General features: G+C 43.6%; 1 protein-coding gene across 3 annotated transcripts in view; it reads left to right on the top strand.

Annotated features, from left to right (window-relative positions):
- Positions 1-17,514, top strand: part of ADAMTS9 (ADAM metallopeptidase with thrombospondin type 1 motif 9) — a 166,631-nt gene extending 149,117 nt beyond the window's left edge. For all 3 annotated transcript variants that reach the window (XM_037492298.2, XM_037492290.2, XM_054695303.1), the window contains 4 exons: positions 256-347; positions 5,699-5,803; positions 14,061-14,155; positions 16,000-17,514. In XM_037492298.2, coding sequence (XP_037348195.1) covers positions 256-347; positions 5,699-5,803; positions 14,061-14,150 — 287 coding nt within the window. In that variant the 3' untranslated portion in view covers positions 14,151-14,155; positions 16,000-17,514. The remainder of the gene's footprint in view (positions 1-255; positions 348-5,698; positions 5,804-14,060; positions 14,156-15,999) is intronic.
- The last annotated feature ends 2,253 nt before the right edge of the window (positions 17,515-19,767 follow it).

Genomic DNA, 19,767 nt, shown 5'->3' with positions numbered 1-19,767 from the left:
CTGTGAGGAGTCAGTCCGTGCTGATAAAACCCAGGGAACAAGGCTCTTGGAACCACAAATGTAATGAGGAAAAAGAAAGCCCACATCTGGATCCATTTGCTTACTAATCATACTGTGGTTTTTCTCTCTCCCGTTCCCTCTGATTGTTTTTCTTACCCTTCTTCCCTTCCATCTTTCCAATATCCTGTCCCTTCCCTGCCCCTTTCTCCCACTGTCACCTTTTCTCTCCTTTTAACCCTTTTCCACAATGCACAGCCACTGATCTACAGTTTGCCAGGACAAGCGAGGGGCACCCGGTGCCCTTTGCCACAGCTGGGGACTGCTACAGTGCCGCCAAGTGCCCACAGGTATGTGTATCCTCCTCCCTGATGAGCACCCACAGGAGCCCGCCCCCAGGGCACCCTGGGCTGTGTCTGGTCCTGGGAATGTGCTTAGAACAGCTGCTCTGGAAGGCAGTTTGGCCACCTGCATCAAGAGCCTGACAGATGCTCACAGCTTCTTGTCTAGTGATTCCACCCCTGAGAGTGTTTCCTAAGGAGGTGACTGGAGCCACGTGCCAAAGTTCTACATTTAGCAAAATGCATCTATTATAATAGTGAAAATTTGGACACAGTGGATGTTGGATGACAAGACCTTCAACAAATTACGAGGGTTTGTGAAATGCATATTCTACAGCCAGTGAGCGCTGAGAAACGCTCCATGACTGACTCTTCAAGGGGGAAAAAAATAAGCCTCTTTGCAGCCTTTGCCAATTTCCATGGTGTAAATATTCTCCCTGTGACTGATTTGAAGCTGTCGCCAGGACATCACTAATTAGAAAGTTGGGGGGAGAGGCACACAGATGACTCCCAAAAGCTGCTCCAACATACCACTGTCAGCTTTTAAAAATTCTGAATATTGTGTGCTCAGTGTTCAGACCAAGAAGTGCAAAGGTGTAATCTGCTGGACTGGCAGTAGCAGTGCAGCTGAATGGGAGTCGGCCTGCCCACTGCAGCTCACAAGGCCTTGCCTCCTAAGAGGCGTGGCAAGTTTTTGCTTGCCTTTTGGAACATCCTGTAATAATCAGCCCCAGCTAACTTGACAAGGCAGGCGTTCATCTTTGCAGGAAGCTTCTGCAATTAGACAGCATGACAAACAAAATGAATTAAGTGATCCTGGACAGGAGCGAAGCGCCCCAGTTCTTTCTTTGGTTGACTTAAGGTCTTCACAAAGCTGTTGTTAAACCCTGTCAGGAACTTCCCACTTTGCCCGTGAGCTCTCTAAAGTCTGGGCGTTGGGACCAGCTGATGTGTTGAGAATCCCAGGCCCTGTCTCCCCAGGATGGATTTACACCCAACCTCAGACCATCCAAAGACAAACACATCTGAATTTTCTTCTAACAAAGTGTTTTCTCAGCCCAGAGCTTTAGAAAGCATTGCTAAACATTTTCGAGAAGTGAAAAGGAAACTCTCAGGGGAGAAAGAAAATAAACAAAGGACATAATGGTAAAAAGGGCCTGTGCTCCATTACCCAGGAATTGAAAACTTTAGTTGGTGACTTCAAACACCCCTTGGTATGGGTTGCATTTAACAGCTAATAGATTGACCCCATCCTGCCTAGTTCAGATGTCTCAGATTTTCTTGTTTCTATGTGTACATCTTTTGGGACTGACCCTTAAGTAAATGAAAGCTAATTTGCATTCATTTATTTTAATAATTGGAAACAAATGAATCGATTTGCAAGCCCCTTTACTGAAGCCATTGCTAAGTGAGAAATTCCACAGCCAAATAAATAGAAGCTAATTTATGGGTTGTTTCCCAGCCTATTCTTCAAATCGTAGTGGGTACTTTGAGAGTTATTTCTGAGAGTTATTGAGCACTGACTATAGTGATAAAAGATGTGAGTCTTTCAAACTGTTTTCCAGGAAAAGGTCTGTAGGAAGTCTGATTGTGGAAGCTGCTTTAGAGCAGATGGCTCATCTGTTGACTTAATGATTGCACAGAAATCCTAGCAGAGGGGAACTTTGACAATCTGCTTCTTCCACCTCATGCATTAATATTGCTTTTGAGATTTATGTATCCATATGGGTGGGTTGCCCAAGAGCCCTCAAATGAAGACAGAGCCAGGTTCTATTTTTATCCTGAGTACATGGATGCAACATTATAGTATGTACTCATTTAATGGTGCTGATAGCTTCTTGGAAGTCATGATGTTAAGCGAAACAACATACAATGAAAGCAGGTCCTTGAATAATACCATTTTGTGCAACATCATTTCATTATAACATAGAAGAGAAACAAAGAATCCCAGCTGACCTTGATGGAAATTCCTTCTTCAAGGACCTGCTGTACAGCCATGGATGCTGGAATTAGTAGCACTTACTGAATGTTTACTATGCTGCAGGCACTGTGCCCAAAATTTCTAAGTCAGTGTAGCATTTAATCCATGGGTTACCGTGAAGGCACCTTCTGAGGGATGAGGAAACTGAGGTTGGGTGATATCCACACAGCACAGTCAAGGTTGGATTTGATCCCAAGAATGTCAGAATCCAGACGCATGGTGGCAGACATGACTGAGCCTGTTTCCAAGCAAGATTTCTGCAATTTTAACTCTTGTCTGAACAGACAATAAAACCTCTCAGTCTAAGGCGCATCTTTTGCAAACCTTTCTGGATTAAGTAGCATGAGTGATTCTTAATTACTTTTACTCTTAAATCAACAACAGGAAGTAGGAGTAAAACTTGCATGCAAGTTTTAGACCCTGGACCCTGGAGATGAGGCTTTGAGGGACAAAGATGTCCCAGACTACAGCTCAGAAGGACATTAGGTCTTTATGCTGGCAGCTCTCCACTTTTAGAGTGGTGCTAATTATCCACTAGGATGCTTGCTAAAAATGCAGATCCATGAACTGGAAAAGCTGGAAAGAGAATGAGGAGAAAGATTGGTTCCATTCAGGCCTCATGAGACTCACTGCTCATGAGACTCAGGTGGTGAGCATGGCCAGACACCAGCAGCCCCATCAAGAGGAGGCATGCTTGGTCTAGACGCCAGCTCAGTAGCCGGGACCTTCCTTTTTTTTCTTTTTTTTTAAAGATATATTTATTTATATATACAAGAACTGGGGTATAGGGCAGAGGTGTGGGGGGTAAGAGGATTCACCAGAGACAGAGTGGGGAACAGAATAGGAAGACTGTCTGAAATACTGAAGGGAGCAGCAGGCAAGACAGGAGAGGTCTGCTGTGCCATGTAGGTTAATTCCCTGGCTGGGCCTCGAACTCATGCTACAGTGGCTGCGGACAGCTTCATAGTGCTGTGACTTAATCCCTTGCATCACCAGGGAGGCCCTAGCCTGGGCCTTCTAAGAACTTCGCAGTGCATCTGTCTACCTCTGCAGGTGGGATGGGCAGTCTGTGTGGGAAGCAGGATGGGAAGGGAGAAGGAGAGAGGTCCTTGGCCACAGGGTGATCTGGGCATGATGAACAGGGTAGAGGCCATTCTCATGGCAGGAAGGTGGCAAGATAAGAAGAGAGCCAGGTGGGGTAACGCAGCACACAGAAGACAGGGTCTGGGGAGGCCAAGTTTGCCCTACAGCTGTACTACTGCAGCTTCAATCCCAGACAACCACTGGCCTCAGCAGAGCATGGTCCTTGCAGAATTTTCAAAAAACATTTTTCTGTATCACTTACTCTTTGGCAGGTAGTGAGTTAAGTGCAAACCCCACTATGCTTAGGTAAGGTCCTACAAACCATTTTACAGATGGACTCAGGAAGGTGAGCTGCTTCCCTAAAGTCTCACTAAAAGCAGAAGAGTCGGGTTTACAGGGTGAATCCATCTTCTATGCCAGGTTTCCCAACATTATTGAGGTTTTGTTGGGGGCACAGTGCTATGCATAGGAGAATATTGACACCGTCTCTAGTCTCTGCCTACCAGATGTTAGCAGCACACCAGATGCTGGCCTGCCAGTTGCGACCACAAAAAAATGTCTCCAGATATTGCTGCATCTCTCCTGGGGGGCACTGACTTAAACAGATGAACCTCCCCATGACCCCTATGAGTGAGAATCCTACTAGTAGGAATCCCATCTTACAGATATGAAAACTAAGGCTGCAAAGGGTCTGTTGACTCTGGTTAGTAAATACTAATGGAACTGACATGGAGAGGAAACCAGCTAGTTACACCTAGTGCTTACAGTCTTATTTGTTTGTTTGTTTGTTTGTTTGTTTGTTTGTTTGTTTGTTTATTCATTCATTCATTCATTTATACAAGAACCAGGGTACAGGCCAGATGCGCTCCAGGAGGGTGAAAGGATTCACCAGAGACAGAGTGGGGAACAGAACAGACAGACTGACAAAATACACTGCTGAGGGGAGCAGCGGGCGGGATAGGAGAGGTCTGCCGTGCCATGTGGGACCCTCACCGATGGGCCAGGATCGAACCAGCGCTGCAGAGGCTGCGGACTGCTTCACAGCGCAGCGCTCAACCGCCTGCACCACCAGGGGAGGCCCTAGTCTTGACAGCCTTAATTGAAGAGCCAAGATGTAATCTTTATTTAAAAATTCATCAAATGTCGGTCATTCTTCAAACCATGCCTGATATAAATAAGCAAAGCAATACCAAATCTTTCCCCTCCATAAACTTATTTTTATGTTGGAGAGAGAAACTAAAACAAGATTCAGGAGCGCTATAATATTGAGATTCTACTAGGTACCAGCCACATGCTACAGACTTATCTCATTTAGTCCACACTACGCTTCTTGGAGGAAGGTATTGTTTATTACCTTCCATTTTGCAGATGGGCAAACTGAGGTTCTGGGAAGCTTTTAAAAAATCAGGATCTACTTGAGAATGAAAAGCCTGAATTCACTAGTAGAGCTGTCTGATTTTGAGCCTCCACCACTTCTTCCTTGCGCTGTTAAAGACTTTTGACAAAGTACTGGATGGTCAGGCTCAAGCAGACAGCGTTCGCCCAGAACTTGAAGGGTGTGGGAGAGTTTTAATTCTGAAACTGCACCCTGTGGACTAGAAAGCCTCCAGAAACTTGCAGGTCCCTTTGTAGAGTGAAATACAGACAGACGAAGAAAGCAAGAGAGAACCTTTGCTGCACCATCTGCTTGGAAATGCGTCTGAAACTGACGACATTTTGAGGCCAGTTTTTAAAAGGGATCCCAGAGCGGTTTGGAGAGCGGGCTTCTCTGCCCTGGAAGCCGCTGCTGGGCCCCGGGGGGTTCGAGCGGGCCGCGCGCGCCCTCCAGTGGCCGCTGCGGAGAACGCGCTGTCTTTGAAGTCGTGTCCCGCCGGCTGTGCTGAGTACACGGTGTCCTCGGCGCCGCGGGATGCTGCAGCCCCGGCAGCTTTGGCAGCCAGGTCTTGTTATAAAAATTACTCTGTGGCATTTTGTGCCTGAAAAAAAAATCTGGTCATTGTGAGCAACACCGGGATTGCTGTGTTAGGGAAGCAGAATGGCGGTGGTTGAGGACGAGGAAGTTGAGTGGAGAAAATGGGAATTGAACTCCCACTCTGTCCTCTGTTTCCCCATCTGTAAAGAAAACCCCCTTTAGAGAGAGTTCTTGCGAGGATAGATGAGATGATGCGTGCAAAATGCCAGGCCCGGACCTCGTCCCTAACTAGTAGCTGTTTTAATTAACATCCTTCTTTACAAGGTACCGTTTTGTGTGTGTGGTATGGACTAAAAATCTTTTCTATGGGCCATTTATTTCCAGGGTCGCTTTAGCATCAACCTTTACGGGACCGGCCTGTCTTTAACAGAATCTGCCAGGTGGATATCCCAAGGGAATTACGCGGTCTCGGACATTAAGAAGTCGCCGGTAGGTTGCTCAGGGCTTGGGGGAGGGGCTGTTTTATCTCCCTCCCTCTGTGTCGGTGATGCCGGAGGAACCAGCTAATGCACTTTCCCACTTCCTCAGACCATTTTTGCAGAGTGTCAGGAAGAAAATGTAGGGAATAAATCGAAGGTGAAGTGTAAGGTGAAGGTGAAGTGTAAGGTGAAGGAGAGTGGGGGACAGAGTCTTGCTTCTCTTCTGGTGGATCTTCCTGGGAACCTGGGAATCAGCGGTTAGAGGAAGTTTAGGCAGGAAGCTGAAAGCAGCTGGAGGAAGCCTGTGATGGGGTGTGTGGCTCGGGTGCCTTGCACTTAGCACCAGGTCCACTTTTGTCAACTTAGGGCTAGTGATGTTTGTTTCCATGCGAATGGGGCTGAAAGAAGGGCATAGCTTATCAGGTGGCTTTTCTGGAGAGTTGGAGAGACACTCAAGGACTCTGCATTGACTTTTTATGCTCTAAAATCTTGCTGCTGGAGGCATGGGCTGCACAGAGCATCAGCATCACCTGGGAACTTGTTGAACATGCAGTTTTTAGAACCCCAGACCTGCTGGAGTATCAGTAGAATGTCCCCATATGTCTCAAGCAGGTGCAGCAGCTTGAGAAGCACTGATCTCTGTGAATTTCTCACCTGAGTGGTGTATACTGGACGCACAGAGGATGGCTCAGAATGCATGTGCCCAGGCCCTTACCAGCTCCACTGCATGGGAATCTTTGACCTGGGGTAGAATTGCATACTCCCTTGGGTGATTGTAATGTACAGCCAAGCAGAGATCAGAAATCGCTGCCCTTCCCAACCTTCCTGAAAATGTTCTGAGAGTGTTCCATAGAAACCTGATAGGGGGCCAAGGGGACAAAGAGGAAATTCACCAGAATATAGCTGTGACCCCAACCTTCTCAACCAAGACCCCTGTCTCAAAAGTCTTCATGAATATGGGTAGGGGAAGATGAATACCCCGCTTATGAAAGTGGGGTATTATTCAAAAGTAAGGCTGCCAGACAAAAATACAAGATACCCATTTAAATTTGAATTTCAAGTCAACAGGAACATTTTTTCACTAGAAGTGAAAACACTTATTTCATGGGAAACACTTATTCTCAAAAGTATTTGTTATCTGAAATTCACACCCTGTGCATTGGGCCTTCTGTGATTTTATTTGCTAAATCTGGCAACTCTGTCAAAATCAGAACATGAAGAAGTTCAACCTCTTTCCCCCAGGAAAGGAAGAAACATTCAAAGGTCATTTTGCAGGAAAATCTCAAGAGATTTGTTTTTTTTTTTTGTTTTGGGTTTTTTTTTTTTTTTTTTGCCATCTCAAACGTGTATCTGTAATAAAGCTCTTCACTTACTCTTTTCTCTAAGCCAACCATTGACCTAAAATATGATTAGCTAAGTGGCCATTAGGATTGTAAATTAATCATTAAATATTTGTCTTTGTTGAGAAGGGAGTAAGGACAGCTGAGAGACAGCACTTTAATTCAGAATGTGCCCGAAAATCATAATAACCTTCCCTGCTTCTGCCCTCTAGGGTCCATATATTAGGTTTCCATGACCCAAAGGAAGAAAAACTTAACTACCCAAAACGTGGTCGTGGTCGCACAGGAAGCACGATTACATAGGAAACCATCTATGTTAGTGGTGGCACTTAAATTTCGATTCTATTTGTTACCCAGTGTCTATACTGCAGCTTTTCCTCTGGAAACTAAAAATGATGGCAGCCCAGAGCGCCACCTTGCGGAGAGAACTATCACTCCATTGCCAAGAAGGGCTGGCTGTCCCCCCGCCTGTGGGGGTGCTGTGCCTGAGCCGAGGGAGCTGGCTCAACAACCACCTGTCAGCATTTTTTTTTTTCTGCTCTTGGTATTCCCTGACAGCTCAGAGAGCCTGAGCTCAAAATTAATCTCCAGGGTCTGTGGAGCATTCCTTCTGAACCCCTGGGTGCAGGACTGAGCAACCTCTAGCCCCTGGCAGCCCGAGGCATGCTGTGTGCCAGCCCTGCTGGGCGACCCCCCACCCCTAGCACATTCTCTAGGGACTCCATGGAAATAGGTCTCTACAGTCAAAAACATTAGGGGAAAAATTGTATATTCTTACAGAGTCACAGTAAGCTTGGGTGTTTTAGAGGTTGGAGTAAATGCAGGAGGAAGCTTGTGAGCCTTTATTCAAGCCAGTCTTCTGCTAAATCTGTGGTTCTCAAACTGAGGTGAGGCACTGGCAATGCCTACAGGACTTGTCAAACCACAGCTGGCATGGGGAGGGGCCAAAATGGACATTGCTAACAATTTCCCAGCTGATGCTGAGGCCCCTGGCCCAAGACTATGATTTAAGAACAGTTTTAAGGCTGTTTTAAGAACCTAGAATTAGAGCTAGAATCCCAATTTAAACCAGCCACAGACCCTTTGCATTTCCCTGAATGATTAGCGTTTCATGGAATACACTTTGGAAAAGCATACCGTGTCCTGTCCCCACACTCCCCACCAGCAACTCGCCCCTTTAGGATGAAGGTCCAGGCTCCCCTCAGTGCTCATAGTCAGGCATAATTGTCTCTCCAAGGAGCCCTGCTCTGATTCAGTCCTCAAATAATGATTCCTCGCTTTCCTTTGCTCTGCTGCTGGGTGGTGCAGAGGGAAAAACAATGAAAACCTCAATTTTCCAACCCTGCTTGGCAAGAAAACGTTTTCCCCAAGCAAAACTAAAGGAAAGCTGCAGTCATCCAGGGTAAGCTGAATTGTTGGTACCACTCGGACGGCAGGGAAAACTGGTCAAAATAGATCTCTGTGGCATGTTCTGTGTGTCATGGAGAGCGTTCTTCCAGGTTTAACTAACAAAAATAGTACTTTCTGTAAATGAAATAGCTATTGGGCCTTTTACAGGCATTCAGTCTGTTGTCTTGCCAGCTATCTTGCAAATTCTCAGAGCGTGAGGTGAGCAGTGGTGGGAGCTGTGCACACAGTGCTGCTTTGCAGGTGCAGGGTCCTCCTGTGGGGAGCAGGCCGCTGCAGGCGCTGAGTGACAGCCCCTGGGGCTGACTGTTGGAGCTTGAGCACACACTTGGGCAGGACCACTGAGTGAGCACTTGCAGCTTGGTGGTCTTGGGCAAGCAGTTTCTCTTCTCTGGGGTACTCGATCTCTTCATCCTTCAAGTGGGGATTTGGTGACCCCCTCATCCCTTTGGGTTCTTGAGAAGCGTAAATGAGCTAGGGATGGAAAGCTTTTAGCATGTTGACAGGCAAACAGCAGAAGCTCAAGAAATATTAGCTTTTAATGTTATACCATTGTCATTGCCCTGAGGCTGGCCTGAGGTTCCAGAACTTGGCCCAGTGTCCGGAAACAGGCTTGCTGAAATGGCTAATGGCCACACAGTGGAGCGTGGCCTGAGGCGAGGCTGAGCCTGGACCTGGCTGGACCCACAGTCCCATGTAGGCTGTGTGCATGTACCTGGGAATTAGGCATGTGGGTCAGCCCTTCCCCACCCCTGGCTCAGGGAGCCACTTCTAGGCAGATGCTTTTGGTTGTGTGCTTGGTGCAGGGACCTTCTACTCTGTGAGCAGCAGGCAGGCAGAAAGGGGAGCATGGCCCAGCTGGGGGAAGAAATGCTGGAGTTCTGAGCTCCTCAGCCAGTGACATTCTCTAAGTTCAAGAATGTGCCCAGGCTGTGAAAGAGCCCTGTACCCGCATCTGCATGGCCCAGCAACCACACGTGCCTGTTCTTGACTCTTCTCTGGCCCTCTCCACAGTAGGAGATGCTTCTGGAAGAGGCCTTGAAAGCCAGGTTGTTTGGCTCATAAGTGGAGGGAGGCACACTCCAGGCAGGCTGGAGAGGTGCCCTCAGGTCTTTTTGCTTCTCTCTGCACCCAGGGAAATTGCAGGGTGGGGGTTGGCTGGGGCTGTGTTTCAAAGACCGGACTACCTGGCCAGAAGGCCTAATGGACATTTTGTGTGCTGGGGGAGAGCTGTAAATGAAGGAATTGCTTTGAAAGTGTGTGTGTACACACCTGTGTATATCAGGTACAGAATCAACTCTGTTTACCTACCACTTCCTCACCCACAATTAACTTATGAAAATCCATCTAGCCACCTAGTATAAATTTCATACTACAGACCAGGAAAGTAAAATTACACTGCATATGTCTCTTTAAATTCTGTTCATTCCTATAGAAATTAGACAACATGTACATGAATATTTATATATATATGTGTGTGTGTGTGTGTGTGTGTGTGTGTGTATGTGTGTACACATGTATATGAAACTGTCTAAGACTACATTGGGGTGGTAAAACCTCAAATACTGTGTCTTATGGACAAATGCACTACTAACACACTCCAGAGAAATGCAAATTAGCACATTTCAGTGGAAGATGTGTGACCTTCCTAAATCACATGAACCAGCCAGCCCTCATGCTGACTGAGGAAAACAGAAACTGGTGGAAAAAAATAAATATAAACTATTCCTAATGGAACTGAGAGTCATTCCTTTTAATTATATGTAATAGCTCAAACTAGGCTAACAAAGTATTCATTGAAAAGGTATTTTGGGAGGACCCGTTTTAATGAAGAAATAAAAATGAGTTATGATTGGTGTTCGTGCTATGTGAATGGGCTTTCCAAGATGCTGGTAAACATACCTTTTTTCTCTGAAATAGATGCTGTTTCTATGGCAATCGTGTTTACATGATGTTTTCTCAGTAGGTTTCTTCAATTCTGTGGTAAAAATGACAAGTTTCAGCTCAGCCCTTATCTAAATCAAATTAGCAGAGTCCTAATTAATGAAGCAAAATGAACATTGGAAAGTCATTATCAGCCATTTTGTAATTACCCAGGCATTTTCTCATCTCCATGAGAACAGACTGTAACCGAGATCTTCCCAATAAAGATACTATTATGATGATAATAGCTAATATTTATTGAGCACAGACATTAGGCCACGTGCTGTGCTGAAGTGCTTTTCCGGCATCCTTTCTCTTAGAGCAAACCTATGAGGGAAGACGGATATTATTCCCATTTTACAGCTGGACCAGGAAACCTAGGTCTAAGGAGCTTATTCAAAGATACAGTACAAATACTAGGCTGTCTCTGCTGATGGCTCAGGACAGTTTGATATAAAGCACAAGCTTTAATGTGATGTCATTCCTAGCATGTCACCATATCCATAAGGCCACCAGAGCTGTATGTTAGCTGTTCATCTTTTCACTTTCTTTGCTTCTGGAGATGAGTCCTCAAAGATGTTACTGAGGTGCATGCCATGGAGTGTTTTGCCTATGTTTTCTTCTATGTATTTTATGGTTTCAGATCTTATTTTCAAATCTTTTATCCATTTTGTTTTGGATTTTGTATTTGCACAGCAGAAAATTTTAATTGAGTATATTTGTGCCTTGGCAGGTATTTACAGAATTCTATTAGATTTTTCTCTTTATATCTGCCTTTAGGATGTCATTACATTACTATCACTACAGTTGAAGATGAGTTAGAAGCTCCTCAATTACCTGGCTAAATTGTTTTTAAAATATGAAAATTTCCTTTGCACTTACTTTGAAGCCCAAATATTCTTGCTGGAACTATCGTTGAAACTCATAAAAGCTATCCACTATAAATTCATGTAGAAAGGATGTGTAGCTTTTTATTTTAACTTTTGACAGAATGGGAACTATGTAACCTGACTTAGCATTATTTATGTTTCAAACAATATTAGTTTTCACGGAAGAGACTTTATCACAGTACAAGTTTTACCTAAAACTTGACCTTGTAATTTTAGGTTCAGTTCATTAAGAAACATTACCAAGTTCATAGTAAATGCCAATGTTCAAAGCAAAGTTTTAAGTTGCAGTGACTGAGAGCAGTTCTTCTTCAGAAAAATTTAAATCCATCCTTGAGCTCAAAGTTCACAATCAACTTTATCCCTGCTGGTCATCAAACTGGTGTATAGAAGGACAAGTCGGGATTCAGCTTTTAGTTCCGAAAAAAAATTATAAAACTGATGATGGTTAAGTTCATGATCACAAAAGAAGCTCATCTTCAACAATAGTGGTACTAACACTAACCTGATAAATTAGAATGTTTTCCACTAAGTACCTACTAATGAGTAGCACAAGGAATAATCATGTTTTTTTTAAAGAATATTTATTTATACACACAAGAGCTGAGATGCAGGCCAGAGATGTGGGGGGTGAGAGGATTCACCAGAGACAGAGTGGAGAACAAACAGGCAGATTGACTGAAATACACTGCTGAAGGGAGCAGCGGGCATGTTAGGAGAGGTCTGCTGAGCCATGTAGGTTGCTTCCTGGCCGGCCAGGGATCAAACTCGTGCTGCAGAGGCTGTGGATTGCTTCATAATGCAATGCTTAACCCCTTGCGCCACCAGGGAGGCCCAAATAATCATAAGTTTTAAACATCTTATATTTTCACAAGTTTTGCATTGTTCACCTAAAGCTTTTTCTGCTCCACACTTATTTATCTATTTATTTTTACCATAATCAGCTATCAGCACATCTTAGTAATTTTCACTTCAGTGTTCTTCACTATTATTTTCTCAGCCTCTTTGAAATATTCTCACCTGGGCTTGTTCCACACGGATTGTTCATAAAAACTAACTTTTCATCAGTCACTTCTGACTCAGTATTGTCTATTTGAATAAACAAATGAAAAGTATCAGTAACAGCCATTAAGTCATCAAGAGTCAAGGGCAGAACAACGCAGAATTATTTTCCTTATTTTTTAATTGACCATTGATGTTGCTCCCATCATCATTAAATTTTGTAACAGTTGTTCTTGCTAAAAGGATAATAATCTTAATTTTTTTCTGGACACATTTCTTTAGCTGTTACAATTAAAGAAAATTGCATTAATTTACCATCACTAACCAGTTTTCCTTGCTTGGCTAACAAATTAACCACTTGGAAACTACCTAATGTGTGTGTGTGTGTGTGTGTGTGTGTGTGTGTGTGTGTGTGTGTGTAGAAATACTATGATAGTGAGATAGTCCACTTTAAATTTTCTAGATTTCTTATCATTGCTTTCCTGTGATTGGGAATATTATATAAATACTGAAGCTGGTGATACCAGTATATAGTGTGTTTTTTTTAATGATTTATTTATGCATACAAGTGCTGGGGTATAGGCCAGAGGAACAGGAAGGTGAGAGGATTCACCAGAGACAGAGTGGGGAGCAGAACAGGCAGATTGATGAAATACACTGCTGAGGGGAGAAGCGGGCAAGACAGGAGAGGTCTGCTGTGCCATGTGGGTCAGCTCCCTGGCTGGAAATTGAACTTGTGCTGCACTTAACCCTCTGTGCCACCAGGGAGGCCCCTATAGTGTGTTTTTTAGCACTGCTATAGTGTCATTGCATGCTAAACACAACGGTTTGTCATCTAAATTGGATAACAGAATCGTTTACTTGCCAAGGTACCTTAAAAGTACTAACTGGAAAGTCCTTTCCTCTTGTTTTTATGTGATAGTGTATACTGATAATTGAAAAGAATGAAATGTTATGGTAGAGCTAGATTCATAGCATTCAGAACACTGTCAAGTTAAAACTGTTGCTGTCAATCATGGTGTGTGCTGAGCAGCAGTATGAAGCAACCACTCAACTCTGCTGTTGTTACACAAAAGCAGTTGTAGATGTTAACTAAATCATGAGTGAATGTGTACAATAAAACTTTATTCATAGACACTGGAATTTGAATTCCATGTAATTTTATATGTCAAGAATTAGTATTCTTTTTTTAAAAAGAAGATTTATTTATTTATATAAGCATTGGGTACAGTCAGAAGTGCAGGAGGGTGAGAGAATTCACCAGAGTCAGAGCAGAGAGCAGAGCAGGCAGACTGATGAAGTACACTGCTGAGGGGAGCAGCGGGCAGCAGGAGAGGTCTGTGAGCCATGTGGGACTATCACCTGGAGGCTGGGGATCGAACCGGCGCTGCAGAGGCTGCGGACAGCTTCGCAACCCAGCGCTCAACCGCTGCGCCACCGGGGAGGCCCAAGAATTAGTATTCTTAGTTTTCATCTTCTTAGCCATTCAAATATAAAACTGTTCTTGAGAAAACAGGTGGCAGGTTAGATTGGGCCCAACGGCCAGAGTTTGCCAACCACTGCTTTAGCCCATGGTGAGGGTGTTGGGCTCCATTTCTATGCAGAAATCCTATCTACTGTGCATACAAGAGTGATTTCCTCAGTGTCTAGTGCAAGCTTTGAAAACTTCAGCCAAGAAGGTCATCTAAGATTTTGCATCTCTTTACAGGATGGTACCCGAGTTGTAGGGAAATGCGGTGGTTACTGTGGAAAATGTACTCCATCCTCTGGCACTGGCCTGGAGGTTCGAGTTTTATAGTTAAGGTAAGTAGGTTTCCCTCTCTTCTTCCTCGTCTCATTCTTTCTGTAGCCCAATAATTAGCAAGTGTGAGCAGGTCAGTTGCCCCCAGACAGGTGACTGTTAAACAACTTGAAGCTGATTCAATACTGTTCTACTGTTTTCTCTCCTGCTTATCTATCCTCACATGGTTGAGGCTGTCTGTTCTCCACCTGGGATGTGAGGTTTCTAGGCTTTCTGCATCAGACTGCTCTGCATTGTTAATTTAAAATGCTGTTTACTGGCCTCCAGTCTCTAGAGAACCTGCTTTAGCAAGTGTCTGGTGGACCCAAGAATCTGTAATTTTAATGCCAGGAATTTGGATGCAGTCAATTCATGGATTAACCTTTGAGAAATCCTGCTCAGGAAAAGAATGAGAAGTAGAAGAGGAAGAAGAGCATTCAGTTGCCCTACTGTCAGGCAATATGTTAAACACCTTAGATTATTTCATTGAATGTTCACAATGGAACCACAAGGTGGGGCTGTTATCCTCCTTTTAAGTGGAGCTGAGCTCCATAACAGTTAAATAGCTTACCCAAGATCACAGTGGATTCTGTTGGCCGATCCAGAGCCAATGCTCTCAGTCACTCACTGTCCCACACACTTGCAGCTCACAGTGCGGCCCAAAGAAAAACATGATCAGTATCACCTGGGAACTTGTCAGAATCTGCATTTTACCAAATCCACAGGAGATTCGTGCATGTTAAAATTTGACAGCCCTGGCTTTAACTGCATTATTCCAGCAAGTGCTTCCGCCGCTGGACAGAAGGCTGAATCTGTCATTCTTTTTCTCATCCTATTGTCTTCAGTCCCTAAGGAAGAGTTCAGACAGCTCAGGTGGCTCTCCTACAATTCTTTGAAGTTTCTAGCAGCCCATTACCCCATAAGGCTCTTTAGGATCCTGGCACAGGAGGACCTAGTTGACATTTATGTCGCTGTTTCAGTGTTTAATTAAACATCCATATTCAAAATTATAACAAAGTAGAATTATTTCGATTGCAAGAGGTAACAGGAGAACAGGAAACTTACTATCTTAAATAATTGAGATGGCCACGGTGGGCTAGCTTCAGGCATGACTGGATCTGGAGGCTCAGAGTCAAATCTTGATTCTCCATTGCTCAGAAAAACCTCTTAAATGATTTCCTTCTCAGCCAAGATTATCTCCCCACACCACTGTCCTTTATATCATCCTTACAGCTCATGATCCCAAATAAAGCTCACTTCCGGCATCCACTCTGCACAAGAACTCTGACTCAGCCTGAGTCACATGGTCACTTCTAACCAATCCCAAGGCCTAGGAGACTGAGATCATGTGCCCGTCTAGAGTCAGGTGATTAACAGCTTCATTTAGAAGAGGGACAGTTGCCGAAAGACATAAAGGGGTTTGTTATCAGAAAAGGGGATGGGAACAGGATGGAGGCAGGAAAGTCAGCAGGTATCAACTAGAGATCTCCATATTCTATGTATTTAATATGTTTCATATTTTTGTATTTTTATATGTATAGTGAAACTATTTTATGTGTAGTAGAATTTACATGAGCACCTATATATAATTTCACATATATTTATAGATAAAGACAAGAAGGAAATATGCCAATGTTTGAAGAACATTATCTCAGGTGAGGGATTTTAGGCTAGGGTCTTTTGTTACCTTATACTCCCCTGAAATTTCCATGTCCCTTATAGCAAACATGTTATTACTTCTAAAATCTACAGAAAATAATTTGTTGTCTTAAAATTCTATACATAAACATTTATGGTCTATCTACTCGTGACTCATGGCATTTGAGAGAGAAGGTTTATGTTTCTTGGTTGATTTGTTTGTTTTCAGGTGCTCTGAAGAGGAAGCCATTATGGGATGGATGAAGGATAGTAATGCAATACCTCCACCTTAAATTTGGGTGCCTGTGTGTGTATGTGAGTACTTGTGTGCTTGTGTGTGTGAGTGTGTGTGTGTACATATGCATATATATGCACACATGCACGTATGTGTGTATATATATGTGTGTATATATATGGAATATCCTAATGATGTAAAGTTTAATATTTATGTTTGAAATTATTTATTGTGATGTAATATTTTTGTACGTAAAATGATTATGCATTATGACTGCCTATCTATTATGACTGCCTTTTGCATTATTTTGTCCCTTGCAGTCAGACCACTGCATTTTACGTACTCTACATTATATGTAGTCCTCCGACAAAAGTGATCCTTCATTATCACGGTACACTATCGTTTACTTTTTGCCTGTAAATGTTTCATTGTTACTTTTTTTAAATTGTATTTTTTTTAAAACAATAGCCACTAAGGTGCTACACATGTCTTATAAGGATATTTCTAGTTATGTATCATTAGCCAATAAGTAACTTAGTGATGTCACAGATTGTACCAGCTATTCATCATGTTAAGTATTCAGTTTCATGCAATCTCTGGGAAAAAAATGTGCTGCCTTGGTGCTAATATCCTGTGTATTTAAGTAATCTTCTTCAGACTCAGAAATATAAACATTTTTAATAAAAGGGAACAATAGAAGTACAACTTCCAGTGGACAGAATCACTTGGATAAAAGAAGACCAGCTATTGACCCTTGTTTTTGGACATGCGTCTTTTGTGAGAGAGCTGGACTCTGCCTTTCTTGTTGTTGCTAATGTTCTTCGCTTCCGTTCATGGTGCCTTGGTCTTCTGGTTAAATGGAGACGCTCCCCTCCCCATACCCCAAGCAGCATTGTTACAGAGTGACATGGAAAAGTGAGATCCTCTTACCGTCTTGCCAAGATGTTCAACAAGTGTGTCCTAATCCACCATCTGCAAGTGAGGGGAGCACAGGACGGGGTGAGCTTCAACACCCCCCGCTCACCCTGGGAAGTTCAGATCCAGGTTCTTGACCTTCAGGATTGCCTTTGGCATGAAAACGTTGCCTGGTGACAGGATTTCTCCTCAGGCTGTGAACCTCAGCCCCTACCAGTGTGGATAGTTGCTGCAGAAATTGGCTTTTGTGAGAAGAAATGAGCTATGGAGGGCAAGATGCCTCAGTCTTTCTGATCTCCCATTAATCTACCCTTTGTTACTTCTTTCCACAATGGAAATGCCGAAGCCATGGTCTTTCCGCCCTTAGAACTTAACAGAAGGGAAACCATCACCAACAGCCCGTGGCAGACCCTAGGTTTGAGAACCCTTGACCACTTCCAAAAACCAAAGAGATTAGGAAAAACCTGGCAGTATTCTCCAACCCCAAACAAACTCCAGAGTGCTCCAGGAGAAAATATACTCAGTGTATGAATAAGTGTTATTCTCCATTATTAATACCTTGTGAAAATATACTATGAATAAATATCATGACCACATCCAAACTTTTGTGTTTCTTGACTCTTGATTCAAGTTGTAATGAGAAATGTCTCTAAATTTTAAGATTGCGGGGTTGAAAAGAAAGGCAGATTTTCTTAATGCCCTGGGTGATGATTGCCATTCCTGAGGATGGGTGATTGCCATTCCAGGCGAAGCGATGACGGATGGGGGACTGCTCCCCTCCAGCTCTGTCTCTGACTCTTCAAAAAAAAAATCAGGGAAAGCGGTCCTTTGAGAAATCAGGGCCGTAAAACCTCTTGTCTGGGATGAAAAACAGTTGGGCAACTAACGAGATTTGGGGCCTCCCTGGTGGCACAAGGAGTTAAGACGCAGCACTATGAAGCTATCCGCAGCCTCTGCAGCAAGAGTTCAATCCTGGCCAGGGAGCTGACCTATATGGTGCAGCAGACTTCTTCTGACTCACCCTCTGCTCCCCTCAGCAGTGTATTTCAGCCAATCTGCCTGTTGTGCTCCCCACTCTGTCTCTGGTGAATCCTCTTACCCCCCACACCTCTGGTCTGTACCCCAGTTCTTGTATGCATAAATACTTTAAAAAAAAAGAGGAGGTTTAAGTGGGTTGTAGGAGCATGTTTATTTTATGTAACCATGGTTTCCACTCCATATACTGATGGTGTCCAGAAAAAGGAGAGTTTTCCAAAGAAGTCTAATAAGCAGCGAGCAAAAAGTGGGCAGCCACCCCTTGCCAAGCCCTTACATTGTCTTGTCTCATCCTCACTATCACCAAATAGAGTGGGCAGTAGGTTTGCTGTCACTTTATGGAAAAGGAGATAGACATCAAAATGCAAATATGCCCAAGTTCATATACAGTGAATAAGTGGCAGTCCCCAAGGGAACTCTGGCCCAATATTGTTAGATGGCCACTTCTGGGCTAATTAAACTGAAAAGAGACTGGGATCAGGTGCTCCCCTACAGTCAAGTGATTAAAAGCTTCAGTCAGAAGAGGGACAGGTCCCAGGAGAAAAGGGCTTTGTTATCACAAAAGAGTAGATGGTCTGCAAACAGACAAAAGCAGCAGATGTGTGTGCATGTGTGTGCACATGCCTGATGTGTAAAGTTCCCGTACTTCATGGCTCACACAGTAGCCCCACTCCTGGTTGTGCCTTAGCATCATGTGAAACCTGGGTTTAGTCCTTTTTCTAACATCTGATAACCATGTGATCAGGAGTCTTAGTTTCTTCATCTGTAAAATGAGGCTACTGATAGTTCTTCCATCTACCCTGTGGGATTAAGTGTCTTCTGAAGACCCTTTAAATCCTGCACCATTGATGAAAAAATCACTACCCTCAAAATGTGTGTTAGTAAATGTAAGGCGATAGCAGTGAGGACGTGATTCCTGTAACAAGTAGCAGTTGTATTCAACTGCTAACTGTAGAGAGCTGACTGCAATGGCTTACGCATTAAAATGTGTGTTTATCTGTTACATGAAAGCTGGAGATAGGCAAGCCAAGGCTGGCGTGGCAGTTCTTTATCTCCTTTTCTGCTCAATCTCCATATTTCAACATAGCTGCTGGAGCTCCAGCAGTCACTCCCAAATTTCAGGCAATATGAAAAAAAGGGGGTGGAGAACGATGGAAAAGTGGGCATGTCCCCAGCTATGTATCCTTTTAAAGAGAGTTTCCTAACAAGCTCCAGATGTATCTCCTCACTCAAAATTAAGTCAGATGACTACACTGAAGCTGCAGAAACAGGGAAATGGACTGTTTACACAGTGCATTGCCCATCTGAATCAAATGAGGGCTCTTTCCTGGGGAAAAAGTCAAAATGAATTTTGAGAGAGTGAATTGAAGTCATGGAAACTGGTACAAGTCCAGAAACTGGAAAGAAAATGATTTGGAAATAATTAAAGTAAGCAAGAGATAATAGAATCTGGACTAGAGATTTGACCACTAAATTGGCAGAAAATAATGAGACTAATATTGATTTGGAGTAGACTATGGGAGAGAAGTCACTGGTGAGAGATCAAAGATGAGGTGTCATTTGCTGATGAATACAACCAGGGTGGGAGAAGATGAATATGTAGATGGATGAACAGACAGGATCTATCACCGTTCATTAATCCTTCACATGTTCACAGTATGTACAAATCAAATATTGTCTTTGTATTTCTATTCATTTATCTACTTAACCAAATAATATTTTTTGGCACATCTACTAATTCCCCAGCCCTATTCTGGACCCTGTGGGTGCAGTAGTGTGTTAGGTATAGGCTAAGTATTGGTCAGCCAGGGC

This window comes from Talpa occidentalis, unplaced genomic scaffold (genome assembly GCF_014898055.3).
Source record: "Talpa occidentalis isolate TD23 unplaced genomic scaffold, MPIMG_talOcc4v2.1 talOcc4.10, whole genome shotgun sequence".
Lineage (NCBI taxonomy): Eukaryota > Metazoa > Chordata > Mammalia > Eulipotyphla > Talpidae > Talpa > Talpa occidentalis.
Note: the sequence above shows the minus strand (reverse complement) of the source record. Positions and strands in the feature narration are given on the sequence as shown.